At 49.9% G+C, this 14,139-nt stretch overlaps 4 protein-coding genes across 4 annotated transcripts; 2 read left to right on the forward strand and 2 right to left on the reverse strand.

Annotated features, from left to right (window-relative positions):
* Positions 1-303: 303 nt before the first annotated feature.
* Positions 304-931, reverse strand: LOC140358831 (thiosulfate sulfurtransferase-like). Its single transcript, XM_072443879.1, is given in 2 exon segments — positions 304-570; positions 572-931. Coding segments are annotated over 2 exon segments (627 nt in total).
* A 3,999-nt stretch (positions 932-4,930) lies between these two features.
* On the forward strand, positions 4,931-7,007 carry LOC140358742 (mitochondrial ribosome and complex I assembly factor AltMIEF1-like). The gene is made up of 2 exons (XM_072443783.1): positions 4,931-4,998; positions 6,768-7,007. The coding sequence occupies exon 2, from the start codon at positions 6,795-6,797 to the stop codon at positions 7,005-7,007; it is 213 nt and encodes a 70-aa protein (XP_072299884.1). The 5' UTR covers positions 4,931-4,998; positions 6,768-6,794.
* Positions 7,008-7,138: 131 nt separating this feature from the next.
* mief1 (mitochondrial elongation factor 1) lies at positions 7,139-9,091 on the forward strand. The gene is made up of 4 exons (XM_072443782.1): positions 7,139-7,285; positions 7,362-7,542; positions 7,846-8,117; positions 8,204-9,091. Exons 1-4 carry the CDS (start codon positions 7,139-7,141, stop codon positions 9,035-9,037), a joined length of 1,434 nt encoding a protein of 477 aa, XP_072299883.1. The 3' UTR covers positions 9,038-9,091.
* A 2,174-nt stretch (positions 9,092-11,265) lies between these two features.
* LOC140357751 (cathepsin D-like) lies at positions 11,266-13,156 on the reverse strand. Its single transcript, XM_072442266.1, has 3 exons — positions 13,017-13,156; positions 11,515-11,613; positions 11,266-11,441 (listed from the first exon to the last, which is right to left on the reverse strand). Exons 1-3 carry the CDS (start codon positions 13,023-13,025, stop codon positions 11,286-11,288), a joined length of 264 nt encoding a protein of 87 aa, XP_072298367.1. The 5' UTR covers positions 13,026-13,156; the 3' UTR covers positions 11,266-11,285.
* Between the last annotated feature and the right edge of the window lie 983 nt (positions 13,157-14,139).

The following is a 14,139-nucleotide window of genomic DNA, read 5'->3' on the forward strand; positions in this document are numbered from 1 at the left end:
TTACTAAGTGTGTTCAAGAGTTAGTACAGTGTGTTCAGGAGTTACTAAGTGTGTTCAGGAGTTACTACATTGTGTTCAGGAGTTACCACAGTGTGTTCAGGAGTTACTAAGTGTGTTCAGGAGTTACTACAGTGTGTTCAGGAGTTACTACAGTGTGTTCAGGAGTTACTAAGTGTGTTCAGGAGTTACTACAGTGTGTTCAGGAGTTACTACAGTGTGTTCAGGAGTTACTACAGTGTGTTCAGGAGTTACTGAGTGTGTTCAGGCTACAGGATAAACAGCAGGTGCAGAACACCCCTGAGCTCAGGTGGTGGGGACGTGGACGTGGACGTGGACGTTACCTTCTCGTGGCTCGGCCTCTTTGCCTAGGAACCTGGCATAAGGTCTGACGTCTACCACCTGGTATTGCGGTGTTGTAATGTTCTCCGTTATGTCCTCAAAAGATTTGACCCATTCACGGTTCATTTTGGCCTTGAACTTGACTGGCTGTGGCCGGCTGCACTGGTCAGTCACAGGGTGCCCCTCCTTCACCCAGGACCTGAAGCCTCCGTTCAGCACTGACACTTTGGGTTTGTCCAAACAAGCGGAACATCCACCAGACTCTGGTGCACGAAAACGCACCAAAGTCACTGGCGTCGTACACGATCACGTGACTGTCGTTACTGATGCCATGGTGGCCCACGTAGTCTGAGAACAACTCCTCACTGGGCAGCGTGTGGTCAAACTGTGACGTCCTGTCTGAGCAATCATCAATGTCAAAATGGGACGCTCCTGGGATGTGCGTTTGAGCAAATTCCTTCTTTCCGTCTCGGTTCATCATGGGAAGGAACCAGGACGTGTCCAGAATGCGCAGACTTGGTCCGACTAGATTCCTTTTCACCATATTTCCGAGCCACCTTGAAGTGACGAGAGCCTGGCTTTGCATTCCCATGTCTGCCTCCCTGTTCCCTGCTGCTCCTGCTGCTCCTGCTGCTCCTGCTGCTCCTGCTGCTCCTGCTGCTCCTGCTGTTCCTGCTGCTCCTGCTGTTCCCTGCTGTTCCTGCTGCTCCTGCTGTTCCCTGCTGTTCCCTGCTGCTCCTGCTGTTCCCTGCTGCTCCTGCTGTTCCCTGCTGCTCCTGCTGCTCCTGCTGCTCCTGCTGTTCCTGCTGCTCCTGCTGTTCCCTGCTGCTCCTGCTGCTCCTGCTGTTCCCTGCTGTTCCTGCTGCTCCTGCTGTTCCTGCTGCTCCTGCTGCTCCTGCTGTTCCTGCTGTTCCCTGCTGCTCCTGCTGTTCCCTGCTGCTCCTGCTACTCCTGCTGTTCCCTGCTGCTCCTGCTGTTCCCTGCTGCTCCTGCTGTTCCTGCTGCTACTGCTGTTCCCTGCTGTTCCTGCTGCTCCTGCTGTTCCCTGCTGTTCCCTGCTGTTCCTGCTGCTCCTGCTGTTCCCTGCTGCTCCTGCTGCTCCTGCTGTTCCCTGCTGCTCCTGCTGTTCCTGCTGCTCCTGCTGTTCCCTGCTGTTCCTGCTGTTCCCTGCTGCTCCTGCTGTTCCCTGCTGCTCCTGCTGTTCCCTTCTGCTCCTGCTGCTCCTGCTGCTCCTGCTGTTCCTGCTGCTCCTGCTGTTCCCTGCTGCTCCTGCTGTTCCTGCTGCTCCTGCTGTTCCCTGCTGTTCCTGCTGCTCCTGCTGTTCCCTGCTGCTCCTGCTGTTCCTGCTGCTCCTGCTGTTCCTGCTGCTCCTGCTGTTCCTGCTGTTCCCTGCTGCTCCTGCTGTTCCCTGCTGCTCCTGCTACTCCTGCTGTTCCCTGCTGCTCCTGCTGTTCCCTGCTGCTCCTGCTGTTCCTGCTGCTACTGCTGTTCCCTGCTGTTCCTGCTGCTCCTGCTGTTCCCTGCTGTTCCTGCTGCTCCTGCTGTTCCCTGCTGGTCCTGCTGTTCCCTGCTGCTCCTGCTGTTCCCTGCTGCTGCTCCTGCTGCTCCTGCTGCTCCCTGCTGCTCCTGCTGTTCCTGCTGCTCCTGCTGCTCCTACTGTTCCTGCTGTTCCCTGCTGCTCCTGCTGTTCCCTGCTGCTCCTGCTACTCCTGCTGTTCCCTGCTGCTCCTGCTGTTCCTGCTGCTCCTGCTGTTCCTGCTGCTACTGCTGTTCCCTGCTGTTCCTGCTGCTCCTGCTGTTCCCTGCTGTTCCCTGCTGTTCCTGCTGCTCCTGCTGTTCCCTGCTGGTCCTGCTGTTCCCTGCTGCTCCTGCTGTTCCCTGCTGCTGCTCCTGCTGCTCCTGCTGTTCCTGCTGCTCCTGCTGTTCCCTGCTGCTCCTGCTGTTTCTGCTGCTCCTGCTGCTCCTGCTGTTCCCTGCTGCTCCTGCTGTTCCCTGCTGCTCCTGCTGTTCCCTGCTGCTCCTGCTGTTCCCTGCTGCTCCTGCTGTTCCCTGCTGTTCCTGCTGCTCCTGCTCTTCCCTGCTGCTCCTGCTGTTCCCTGCTGCTCCTGCTGTTCCCTGCTGCTCCTGCTGTTCCTGCTGTTCCTGCTGCTCCTGCTGTTCCCTGCTGCTCCTGCTGTTCCCTGCTGCTCCTGCTGTTCCCTGCTGCTCCTGCTGCTCCCTGCTGCTCCTGCTACTCCTGCTGTTCCCTGCTGCTCCTGCTGCTCCTGCTGTTCCTGCTGCTCCTGCTGTTCCTGCTGCTCCTGCTGTTCCCTGCTGCTCCTGCTGTTCCCTGCTGCTCCTGCTGCTCCCTGCTGTTCCCTGCTGCTCCTGCTACTCCTGCTGTTCCCTGCTGCTCCTGCTGTTCCTGCTGCTCCTGCTGTTACCTGCTGTTCCTGCTGCTCCTGCTGTTCCCTGCTGTTCCCTGCTGTTCCTGCTGCTCCCTGCTGTTCCCTGCTGCTCCTGCTGTTCCTGCTGCTCCTGCTGTTCCCTGCTTCTCCTGCTGTTCCTGCTGCTCCTACTGTTCCCTGCTGTTCCTGCTGCTCCTGCTGCTCCTGCTGCTCCTGCTGCTCCTGCTGTTCCTGCTGCTCCTGCTGCTCCTGCTGTTCCCTGCTGTTCCTGCTGCTCCTGCTGTTCCCTGCTGCTCCTGCTGTTCCCTGCTGTTCCCTGCTGCTCCTGCTGTTCCCTGCTGCTCCTGCTACTCCTGCTGTTCCCTGCTGCTCCTGCTGTTCCCTGCTGCTCCTGCTGTTCCTGCTGCTCCTGCTGTTCCTGCTGCTCCTGCTGTTCCCTGCTGTTCCTGCTTCTCCTGCTGTTCCCTGCTGGTCCTGCTGTTCCCTGCTGCTCCTGCTGTTCCCTGCTGCTCCTGCTGCTCCTGCAGTTCCCTGCTGCTCCTGCTGTTCCTGCTGCTCCTGCTGTTCCCTGCTGCTCCTGCTGTTCCTGCTGTTCCTGCTGCTCCTGCTGTTCCCTGCTGCTTCTGCTGTTCCTGCTGTTCCCTGCTGCTCCTGCTGCTCCTGCTGCTCCTGCTGTTCCCTGCTGCTCCTGCTGTTCCTGCTGCTCCTGCTGCTCCTGCTGTTCCTGCTGTTCCTGCTGCTCCTGCTGTTCCCTGCTGCTCCTGCTGTTCCTGCTGCTCCTGCTGTTCCCTGCTGCTCCTGCTGTTCCCTGCTGCTCCTGCTGTTCCTGCTGCTCCTGCTGCTCCTGCTGTTCCTGCTGCTCCTGCTGTTCGCTGCTGCTCCTGCTGTTCCTGCTGCTCCTGCTGTTCCCTGCTGCTCCTGCTGTTCCCTGCTGCTCCTGCTACTCCTGCTGTTCCCTGCTGCTCCTGCTGTTCCCTGCTGCTCCTGCTGTTCCTGCTGCTCCTGCTGTTCCTGCTGCTCCTGCTGTTCCCTGCTGTTCCTGCTTCTCCTGCTGTTCCCTGCTGGTCCTGCTGTTCCCTGCTGCTCCTGCTGTTCCCTGCTGCTCCTGCTGCTCCTGCAGTTCCCTGCTGCTCCTGCTGTTCCTGCTGCTCCTGCTGTTCCCTGCTGCTCCTGCTGTTCCTGCTGTTCCTGCTGCTCCTGCTGTTCCCTGCTGCTTCTGCTGTTCCTGCTGTTCCCTGCTGCTCCTGCTGCTCCTGCTGCTCCTGCTGTTCCCTGCTGCTCCTGCTGTTCCTGCTGCTCCTGCTGCTCCTGCTGTTCCTGCTGTTCCTGCTGCTCCTGCTGTTCCCTGCTGCTCCTGCTGTTCCTGCTGCTCCTGCTGTTCCCTGCTGCTCCTGCTGTTCCCTGCTGCTCCTGCTGTTCCTGCTGCTCCTGCTGCTCCTGCTGTTCCTGCTGCTCCTGCTGTTCGCTGCTGCTCCTGCTGTTCCTGCTGCTCCTGCTGTTCCCTGCTGTTCCCTGCTGCTCCTGCTGTTCCTGCTGCTCCTGCTGTTCCCTGCTGTTCCCTGCTGCTCCTGCTGCTCCCTGCTGTTCCCTGCTGCTCTGAGGCAGGCTGTGAGGTGGGCACAGGGCCAGTAAAGTGAAGATTGGCTGTGGGAGGGACCGGAAGGGACCGGGAGGGACCCACGTCCTCATTTGACCCTAAACAAACCTTTCACTCACAACTCTTCATTGTTGTATGTTGCCACATTAAGTTCTGATTCTGATAGGCCTACATAGGCTACTGTCAATATTGTATTTATAGCTTATTTATTTAATTGTAACATTTCAATTATTTTATTTTGAAACATGTGCCTTTGTTGATATGCACAGCCTATGTATTATACATATACTATATGTATAGCCTTTGTAAGGAAATGTGTGTGTGCCTATCTGAAGGTACATTTATGCAGATACATTTGGCTGCGGTGATTCGATTGCCATGAAAATTCATGGAAGCTTTTACATTATTTTAGAGTTTTGTTAAAATAATAAAGAAATGTATATATATGTATAATATATATTATATATGTATATAATATATATATATATTATTTATAATTTGTTTTCTAATGCAGGAATAAAGGATAATAAACCAGAAGAATTGAAAGACTCGTGTAACCCGGAAGTTGTAATCCCGCTGCGTGTTTGTTTCCGGGGTCACCCACATCTGACCCTTCGGCTTGAGAAGAACTGTTCCTCTTTAAACAGTGGAAAGTCTTATTTTCCACCCTGAATCGTAAGTTTGATTGAGCTGATTTGGGTGTCAGATTTCTGGCTCTTTTGCGCTTCCGTGAGTGGATTTAAAGTTGGATGAGTTGATTGTAAGGTCAGGAGTCGCTTAGCGAAGAAGCTACTTAGCGAATTGAGCTAAGTCAGTGCAAGAAGTGTGCGACACTTGATGGTTCAGCCATGTTCAGGAGAAATGTGAGCTCAGATTTAACTCGCGGCGCCTCTAAAATGGCTTACATTATGTACATTACATTATGTACATTACATTATGTACAAAGGGCATTATAGAGCAACAGATGCTAGTGGGTGTGTGCTGTAGTGGCGGTGTGTGGTGGCAGCGGCTGCTTTATGTAAACGGACTGTTTTATCTTACAAACATTGTGTAGATACCGCTTCCTAACGCACTCTCTGTGTCAGGGTGCCTCTTCCTCTGTGTCAGGGTGCCCTCTTCCTCTGTGTCAGGGTGCCCTCTTCCTCTGTGTCAGGGTGCCTCTTCCTCTGTGTCAGGGTGCTTCTTCCTCTGTGTCAGGGTGCTTCTTCCTCTGTGTCAGGGTGCCTCTTCCTCTGTGTCAGGGTGCCTCTTCCTCTGTGTCAGGGTGCCCTCTTCCTCTGTGTCAGGGTGCCCTCTTCCTCTGTGTCAGGGTGCCTCTTCCTCTGTGTCAGGGTGCCCTCTTCCTCTGTGTCACGGTGCCTCTTCCTCTGTGTCACGGTGCTTCTTCCTCTGTGTCAGGGTGCCCTCTTCCTCTGTGTCAGGGTGCCCTCTTCCTCTGTGTCAGGGTGCTTCTTCCTCTGTGTCAGGGTGCTTCTTCCTCTGTGTCACAGTGCTTCTTCCTCTGTGTCACGGTGCTTCTTCCTCTGTGTCACGGTGCTTCTTCGTCTGTGTCAGGGTGCTTCTTCCTCTGTGTCACGGTGCCTCTTCCTCTGTGTCAGGGTGCCCTCTTCCTCTGTGTCAGGGTGCCTCTTCCTCTGTGTCAGGGTGCTTCTTCCTGTGTGTCAGGGTGCCTCTTCCTCTGTGTCAGGGTGCCCTCTTCCTCTGTGTCACGGTGCCTCTTCCTCTGTGTCACGGTGCCTCTTCCTCTGTGTCACGGTGCTTCTTCCTCTGTGTCAGGGTGCCCTCTTCCTCTGTGTCAGGGTGCTTCTTCCTCTGTGTCAGGGTGCCCTCTTCCTCTGTGTCACGGTGCCCTCTTCCTCTGTGTCACGGTGCCCTCTTCCTCTGTGTCAGGGTGCCTCTTCCTCTGTGTCAGGGTGCTTCTTCCTCTGTGTCACAGTGCTTCTTCCTCTGTGTCACAGTGCTTCTTCGTCTGTGTCAGGGTGCTTCTTCCTCTGTGTCACAGTGCTTCTTCCTCTGTGTCACAGTGCTTCTTCGTCTGTGTCAGGGTGCTTCTTCCTCTGTGTCAGGGTGCCCTCTTCCTCTGTGTCAGGGTGCCCTCTTCCTCTGTGTCAGGGTGCTTCTTCCTCTGTGTCAGGGTGCTTCTTCCTCTGTGTCAGGGTGCCCTCTTCCTCTGTGTCACGGTGCCCTCTTCCTCTGTGTCAGGGTGCCTCTTCCTCTGTGTCAGGGTGCTTCTTCCTCTGTGTCAGGGTGCTTCTTCCTCTGTGTCACAGTGCTTCTTCGTCTGTGTCAGGGTGCTTCTTCCTCTGTGTCACAGTGCTTCTTCCTCTGTGTCACAGTGCTTCTTCGTCTGTGTCAGGGTGCTTCTTCCTCTGTGTCACAGTGCTTCTTCGTCTGTGTCAGGGTGCTTCTTCGTCTGTGTCAGGGTGCTTCTTCCTCTGTGTCAGGGTGCCTCTTCCTCCGTGTGATCACTGATGGGTGGCTGGTCACCCGGTGCCGTGTTGGAGCTGTACAGAGCGCTCCTCCGTGCGGGGCGTCATCTCCAGCACACCGACCGTAACTACTACCGCCGGGCCGTGACTCGGGAGTTTCGCCGCTGCCAGGCTTTGAGTGGCCCCCAGGAGAAGGAGGATGCTCTGAAGAGGGGCCAGTTCTTCTTACACAGCAGGCTCGGGGGGCTTATGTAGCGTCACAGGGGAATCAAGTCAGCTGGAAGTTCATCTCCCAGGTGAGGAAATGAAGGCATCAGATCACATGTTAATCGTGTCTTAGTTGATTCCAGAAAGTGTTTTCACACATATTTCCTCTCAGTGTCACCATGGCGGGTGTGAATGGAGACCGGAAAGGCAAGAAAGATGACAATGGCATTGGGACAGCCATTGATTTTATGCTTTCTAATGCCAAACTTGTGCTTGGCGTGGGGGGAGCGGCCGTGCTGGGGATCGCTACACTGGCTGTCAAAAGAGTGAGTGACATGAATATATTTTCTCTATTTTTCCCTCAATTTGAAACTCATTTTTCATCCGGCCCTGTTCCTACAGATGTACGATCGAGCTGTAAGTGTTCCCACGAGCCCCACAAAGATGGAGAAATCTGGGAAGAGGAGTTGGGAGGAACCTGCCTGGATGGGTTCTTCACCTCGGGTCTTAAACGCTGACATGAAGGCCACAGTGAGCCGCTCTCTCCAATCTCTGCCTACTTCTTCACATTCTTTTCAACCAGGTCAGAATGTATTTGCAGTATTCCTTTTGTTTACTGTCAATATAGGTTTGTTATTGATAAATTAACTTGTGATAAAATATCTTAACAGACGGCCTGTTTGGAGGAGTCTTGCTCTTTCTTTACAGTGGGTGTTAACCATGTTTGAAGTGAATATAGTGAAGCAATATAAAGTCCATCCAGTGGTAGGATAGATACTGTGTGTTGTTGTTAATTACATGTGCTATAAACAGTTTAGACACGATGGAATATTGCATGTTCTTCACAAACAAGCGTAAGTAAGAGTGTAAATAATGATTTCTTAAGACGGCCTGCGAAGAGCTGTTGGTCGAGCTGCGGTGGGCGCCACTGGTTCCACTGAGGCGGAGCTGCTTCGCGCCCGGATGCGCCTGTCACTACAAGAGCATCTATGGGGATTCTACCAGAGTTCTGTGAATATCCCCTCTGAGGAGCAAGCAATGGCCAGGAGGGCAGCCCTGGACATCTGTGCTGAGCTCAGAGTGTTCCTTCATGCCAAGTTGCCTGACATGCCACTGAGGGAGATGTACCTGAGTGGCAGTCTCTATGACGACCTGCAGGTACCAAGAATACGCGGGGAATTCAATCTACTGTGAAAGCGCTGCTATAAAAGGTTCATTGTTGCCATTTTCTCTCGTGCCTCTAGGTCGTAACGGCTGATCATGCTCAGCTGATTGTGCCTCTGGTCTTGGAGAAGAATTTGTGGTCATCCATCCCGGGAGAAGACACCATCATGAATGTCCCAGGCTTCGGGCTTGTCCGGAGGGAAAACTTGGAATATTTTCCACGCAACAGTAGTTACTGGGACCGCTGCATGGTGGGTGGGTACCTCTCTCCCAAATCAGTTCTGGAGGTGTTTGATAAGTTTGTAGCTGGCTCTATCAACTGGCCTGCCATAGGAAGTGTCCTTGATTATGTCATCCATCCAGTGGTACCCTCTGAAACACTCACCCTTGAGGTGCAATATGAGACTGATCGAAAGCTCTATGTGGATTTCCTTCCATTACTAGTGATGGAAGATGGAACATCACTTATTGCCAAGCCTCACCGTCTGGCTGCAGAGCGCCACGAGAACCTGTGGCGTCAGAGTTTCCGTGTGGCGGAGACGGCTCGCCTCCGGGCTCTGGACCAGGAGGACGGAGGCTGCAGATGCACCTGTTTGAAAGTGGCCAAGGCCATGTGCAAATTAAACCCGGCTCTTAACCGGCTCAACTCCAGCCAACTCACCAACGCCATTTTACTGCTGAGTGAGCGGGAAGGGGACTGGACCCAGGAAGCTCTGGCTGATCGCTTCCTCCAGCTGCTGCGCGCTCTAGTAGGACACTTAGAAGCCGGGAGACTGCCATGTGCGCTCAACCCAAAAGTGAATTTATTCTGTGAACTCACTGAGCAGGAAGTGGACGAACTGGGATATACACTTTACTGTGCTCTTTCTGACCCAGGGGGGCTTTTGAGGATTGCTCTGGAAGCGCCTCCCTGACCTCCAGTTTGTTCACGTTTGCAGCTCGTATCCATAGAAACGGCTGCATGAAAACATCGTCGACATGAACATGCTCTTGTTTTTTATTGACCTATTCTAAATAAACTAAACTAGCTGTTGACCTGTGACATAGGCTTTATGACATCCAAAGACATGATTTTATTTTGATATTAAAGAAAAGGCTGGGTTAATGAAGTTTGACTCCCTCTACTGTTGTAAAAGTAATAAAGAGATTATATATATATATATATATATATATATATATATATATATATATATATATATATATATATATATATATATATATATAAATTTCAGTCAACCACTTCAGGGACTCGTATGATGCTTAAGTTTAGACGTTATAAAAACTATGACTTGTGACTGTGTGTGCTGCTGTTACATTATATTGTCATTTACCTTCTAAGAAACAAATACAGATGTTAAGCCAACTCAAATGTAAATATATCTAGTTGAGACAGAGTTGACAGACTTGATTTCAATGTTTAAAGCTTGTGTGTTTGCTTATTGCCTAAAACAATAATGCTAATGATGTACAGCTCATGCTACACTGAAGACGCTCGTCATTGAGGCGACCATTTTGAATTCATGTAGTAGCTAAAATGCCAAAATTGCTCTGGATAAACTCAAATCAAATCAATTTATTTTTGTAAGGCCTAAAATCACAACAACAGTTGCCTCTGAGGGCCACAGGGAGAAATGAATCAACAATGTCTGTGGTGGCGATGGACGATGTCCCAGGGTCCTCTGTCCTTAGACTCTCCTTCTCGGCCAGGAAAAACTACAAAAAACCTCTTTGGGAAAAAAGCGTAGAAACCTGGAGGAGTTCCAGTGAAGGAGAGATCCCACTCTCACAGACGGACAGACGGACACGAGGAGACTGGAGCTGGACCCACTCTTCAGGCAGATGAGGGACCGTCCACACAGGGCAGGGACCACTTCACCAGGGGAGGGGCATCTGGGTCCACAGGTCCTCAGGAGTGAGAGAAAGAAAAGAAGGCGGTGAACAGTTTGCAAGTGGAATCAAAAAATAAATATTGTTTGATAGCATAAGTAGTCAGAAGAAGAAGAGGATAGTGCTCAAGCTGTCATACTTCCCCCAGCAGTTACTCCTAGGGCAGCGTAGCTGAAGCTGTGGGTTTATCTTTCTGTTCCTAACTAGTCTGACCATAAGCGATTTCGAAGAGGAACGTTTTAAGCCTGGACTTAAATGAAGAGACTGTGTCAGCATATTTAACATGGGTCGGGAGCTGATTCCATAACACAGGAGCTTGGGAGCTAAACGCTCTACCTCCTACAGTACTTTTAGAGACTCTTGGCACCACCAGAAGGCCGGCATTCTGAGAGCGACTCTGAAACTCTCTTGCGTGACCTTCTCTGTTACGGTTGTTCATGGGAAAGTAAGAAGTGGAATCCAGAAGGACTTTGTTACACGTTTGACTTCAGGCGCCACTTACAGAATACCTGCATTAAAATGTATTTGGTTACATATTCCTATGCATGGTCCAATCAGAATACAGTATTAAGATTTGTTTTTCACATTTAGTTGCATCAGTGTAAAAACATGACATGGAATTGAAGTAGTTTGGTTTGGTGCTTTGGTATGAACTTATCTGATGGACGTATACGTGACAAAAGTCAGCTGGACAAACATTTGAACATGTTTCGCCTCAGAGCTCTGGTCAAGGACGAGCTGGAATATCTCTGACCACGTGAAACACCAACGTTCTTCTGTCGCTGTATTTCTGTAACTCTTTTTACCACCAAATGAAAGTTACTCAAAATTTGAAGTGTTTTTTCCACAAATACTGAAATAAAAGCTTTTTGGGCAGGTTTTCAAAAACCTTTGGAAATGTGCAACTCGCTCAAAAACAAAAACCAAACCTGCTCATTTGTATTTAACGTACATTTGTAGACCAAAGGTTTATTTTAAAGAGCTGGACATCATGATGCTGAGGTGATAAACACTGTGCCACATTTATTTAATGTTCATCAGAAGCGTTGTACTCTGTGGTCTCTTGTCGCATGATCATCTGCAGCGCCACCATTAAATGTTGCAAATGACCCTGTTTATTGACTCTTCTCTTCTAACACCACAGACATGTGAACACAATGCATTTTCAAGGACACCTTTAGTTTACTCGATATCACATGAAGGCTAAAACATCCTAGTGACAAAGATCATTGCTGCAGCTTAATGTTCCGTTTAGCACTAGAAACGAAGCACGAGCTACTTGGCAGGGGCAAAGCCCACACGGTCATTGCTCCTGTCAAAAACAGTGTAGTACTTTCCTATGAACACGTCTCCCAGGATCCACAGAGGCCCTGCAGGAGGAGGAACGGCCATGAATCCAGACAGACACACGGACGCTCCCTTCTGAGACTCCTGCACAACCACAACCAAGTCTGACATTTCATGTGGCAGCACAGAAAACCTCAGAATATATGAGTTTACGCACCTTCAGGACATAATCCTCTCCAGTGAAGTTATACAACATTCCACCGATGTTGAAAGACACGAGTGGCAGAGCCGGGATCTTTTTACAGTCAATCATGTACTTCAAAGAAAGAGATGTAATAATGTGACAATCCTGTCAGTATAAAACACTATCAGAATACACCACAAATGTGTCTGACGAGGCTGATTCTGATGTGACTGATGTGTGCAGTACATGATTCTTGTGTAGTACATGATTCTTGTGCAGTACATGATTCTTGTGCAGTACATGATTCTTGTGTGTGCAGTACATGATTCTTGTGCAGTACATGATTCTTGTGTGTGCAGTACATGATTCTTGTGTAGTACATGATTCTTGTGTGTGCAGTACATGATTCTTGTGTGTGCAGTACATGATTCTTGTGTGTGCAGTACATGATTCTTGTGTGTGCAGTACATGATTCTTGTGCAGTACATGATTCTTGTGCAGTACATGATTCTTGTGTAGTACATGATTCTTGTGTGTGCAGTACATGATTCTTGTGCAGTACATGATTCTTGTGTGTGCAGTACATGATTCTTGTGCAGTACATGATTCTTGTGTGTGCAGTACATGATTCTTGTGCAGTACATGATTCTTGTGCAGTACATGATTCTTGTGTGTGCAGTACATGATTCTTGTGCAGTACATGATTCTTGTGTGTGCAGTACATGATTCTTGTGCAGTACATGATTCTTGTGCAGTACATGATTCTTGTGCAGTACATGATTCTTGTGTGTGCAGTACATGATTCTTGTGCAGTACATGATTCTTGTGTGTGCAGTACATGATTCTTGTGCAGTACATGATTCTTGTGTAGTACATGATTCTTGTGTGTGCAGTACATGATTCTTGTGTGTGCAGTACATGATTCTTGTGCAGTACATGATTCTTGTGTAGTACATGATTCTTGTGTGTGCAGTACATGATTCTTGTGTGTGCAGTACATGATTCTTGTGCAGTACATGATTCTTGTGTGTGCAGTACATGATTCTTGTGTAGTACATGATTCTTGTGCAGTACATGATTCTTGTGCAGTACATGATTCTTGTGCAGTACATGATTCTTGTGCAGTACATGATTCTTGTGTAGTACATGATTCTTGTGTGTGCAGTACATGATTCTTGTGTGTGCAGTACATGATTCTTGTGTGTGCAGTACATGATTCTTGTGTAGTACATGATTCTTGTGCAGTACATGATTCTTGTGTGTGCAGTACATGATTCTTGTGTAGTACATGATTCTTGTGTGTGCAGTACATGATTCTTGTGTAGTACATGATTCTTGTGTGTGCAGTACATGATTCTTGTGTGTGCAGTACATGATTCTTGTGTGTGCAGTACATGATTCTTGTGCAGTACATGATTCTTGTGTGTGCAGTACATGATTCTTGTGTGTGCAGTACATGATTCTTGTGCAGTACATGATTCTTGTGCAGTACATGATTCTTGTGCAGTACATGTTCCAACACTGGGCATATTTACCTCCCCCATGATCAAAGGCAGAGCTCCAATGACTTTGTGCAAAGCCCTGATTTCTGCCACGGGGCCCACGATCAGAGACGTGCCCGTGTCAACGATTGCTTGACATCCACTTTTGCAAAAAGTCAGTTGGTTGCCAACGGTAACCCTGTAACATGAAACAAGAAACCCCGACTCTGGAACTCCCTCCCCCGTCCCACTCTCCCTCACTCACAACATTCAAATCCCGCCTAAAAACATGACCTCTTCACCCAAGCCTATGACCTCCCCTACCCCTAGCCTCCTCTACCCCATTGCCTACTCTTCTACCCTCTGTTACATCCCCATCTTTTTCTCTCTACTTCTTCTGTCTTGTTCATTTTATCTGTATATTAATGTGTTCTGTACGTGTTGTCCCCCCCTGTCTGTAAATACACCCCCCTTTTTTATTATGTTCAGCGTCTTTGGGTCACTGAAAAGCGCTATATAAATAAAAGTTATTATTATTATTATTATTAAGAGTGAGAATCGCAAACTGCTGCATTCCTCACTTTACGCAAAATAATCATCATTGATACCCAGACACTGTCACTCAGCAGCTGTCACTCAAACCGGGCTTCATGTGACGCAGTCCGATCAGTGATCGTTATGTCCCGCTGCTCGCCCCGGACCATGTGCCAGACAGGCCCCGGAGCAGTTGGTGTTGTCCAGGGGGCGCGGCCGCAGCGTCATGGCACCAGCAGGAGGCCGGTCCATGTTCAGTCCTGACTCTGGCACCAGCAGGAGGCCGCTGCATGTTTAGTCCTGACTCTGGCACCAGCAGGAGGCCGGTCCCTGAGGTCCTCAGACTAATGTGATGGTACTTCCTGGTTCTTGTCAGGACTAATGTGATGGTACTTCCTGGTTCAGGTCAGGACTAATGTGATGGTACTTCCTGGTTCTTGTCAGGACTAATGTGATGGTACTTCCTGGTTCAGGTCAGGACTAATGTGATGGTACTTCCTGGTTCTTGTCAGGACTAATGTGATGGTACTTCCTGGTTCTTGTCAGGACTAATGTGATGGTACTTCCTGGTTCAGGTCAGGACTAATGTGATGGTACTTCCTGGTTCTTGTCAGGACTAATGTGATGGTACTTCCTGGTTCTT

This window comes from Eucyclogobius newberryi, unplaced genomic scaffold, assembly GCF_026437365.1.
Source record: "Eucyclogobius newberryi isolate DKJ021-1_F unplaced genomic scaffold, fEucNew1.0.hap1 SCAF_13, whole genome shotgun sequence".
NCBI classification, from domain to species: domain Eukaryota; kingdom Metazoa; phylum Chordata; class Actinopteri; order Gobiiformes; family Gobiidae; genus Eucyclogobius; species Eucyclogobius newberryi.

Bases quoted from the DNA above. Each gene is read 5' to 3' on its own strand.
- LOC140358742 (XM_072443783.1), top strand. From the start codon at position 6,795: ATGGGTGGCTGGTCACCCGGTGCCGTGTTGGAGCTGTACAGAGCGCTC.
- mief1 (XM_072443782.1), top strand. From the start codon at position 7,139: ATGGCGGGTGTGAATGGAGACCGGAAAGGCAAGAAAGATGACAATGGC. The intron at 7,286-7,361 runs GTGAGTGACATG...CTGTTCCTACAG, and splicing joins CTACACTGGCTGTCAAAAGA to ATGTACGATCGAGCTGTAAG. The intron at 8,118-8,203 runs GTACCAAGAATA...TCGTGCCTCTAG, and splicing joins GTCTCTATGACGACCTGCAG to GTCGTAACGGCTGATCATGC.
- LOC140357751 (XM_072442266.1), bottom strand. The intron at 11,442-11,514 runs GTGCGTAAACTC...GTGGTTGTGCAG, and splicing joins GAGAGGATTATGTCCTGAAG to GAGTCTCAGAAGGGAGCGTC.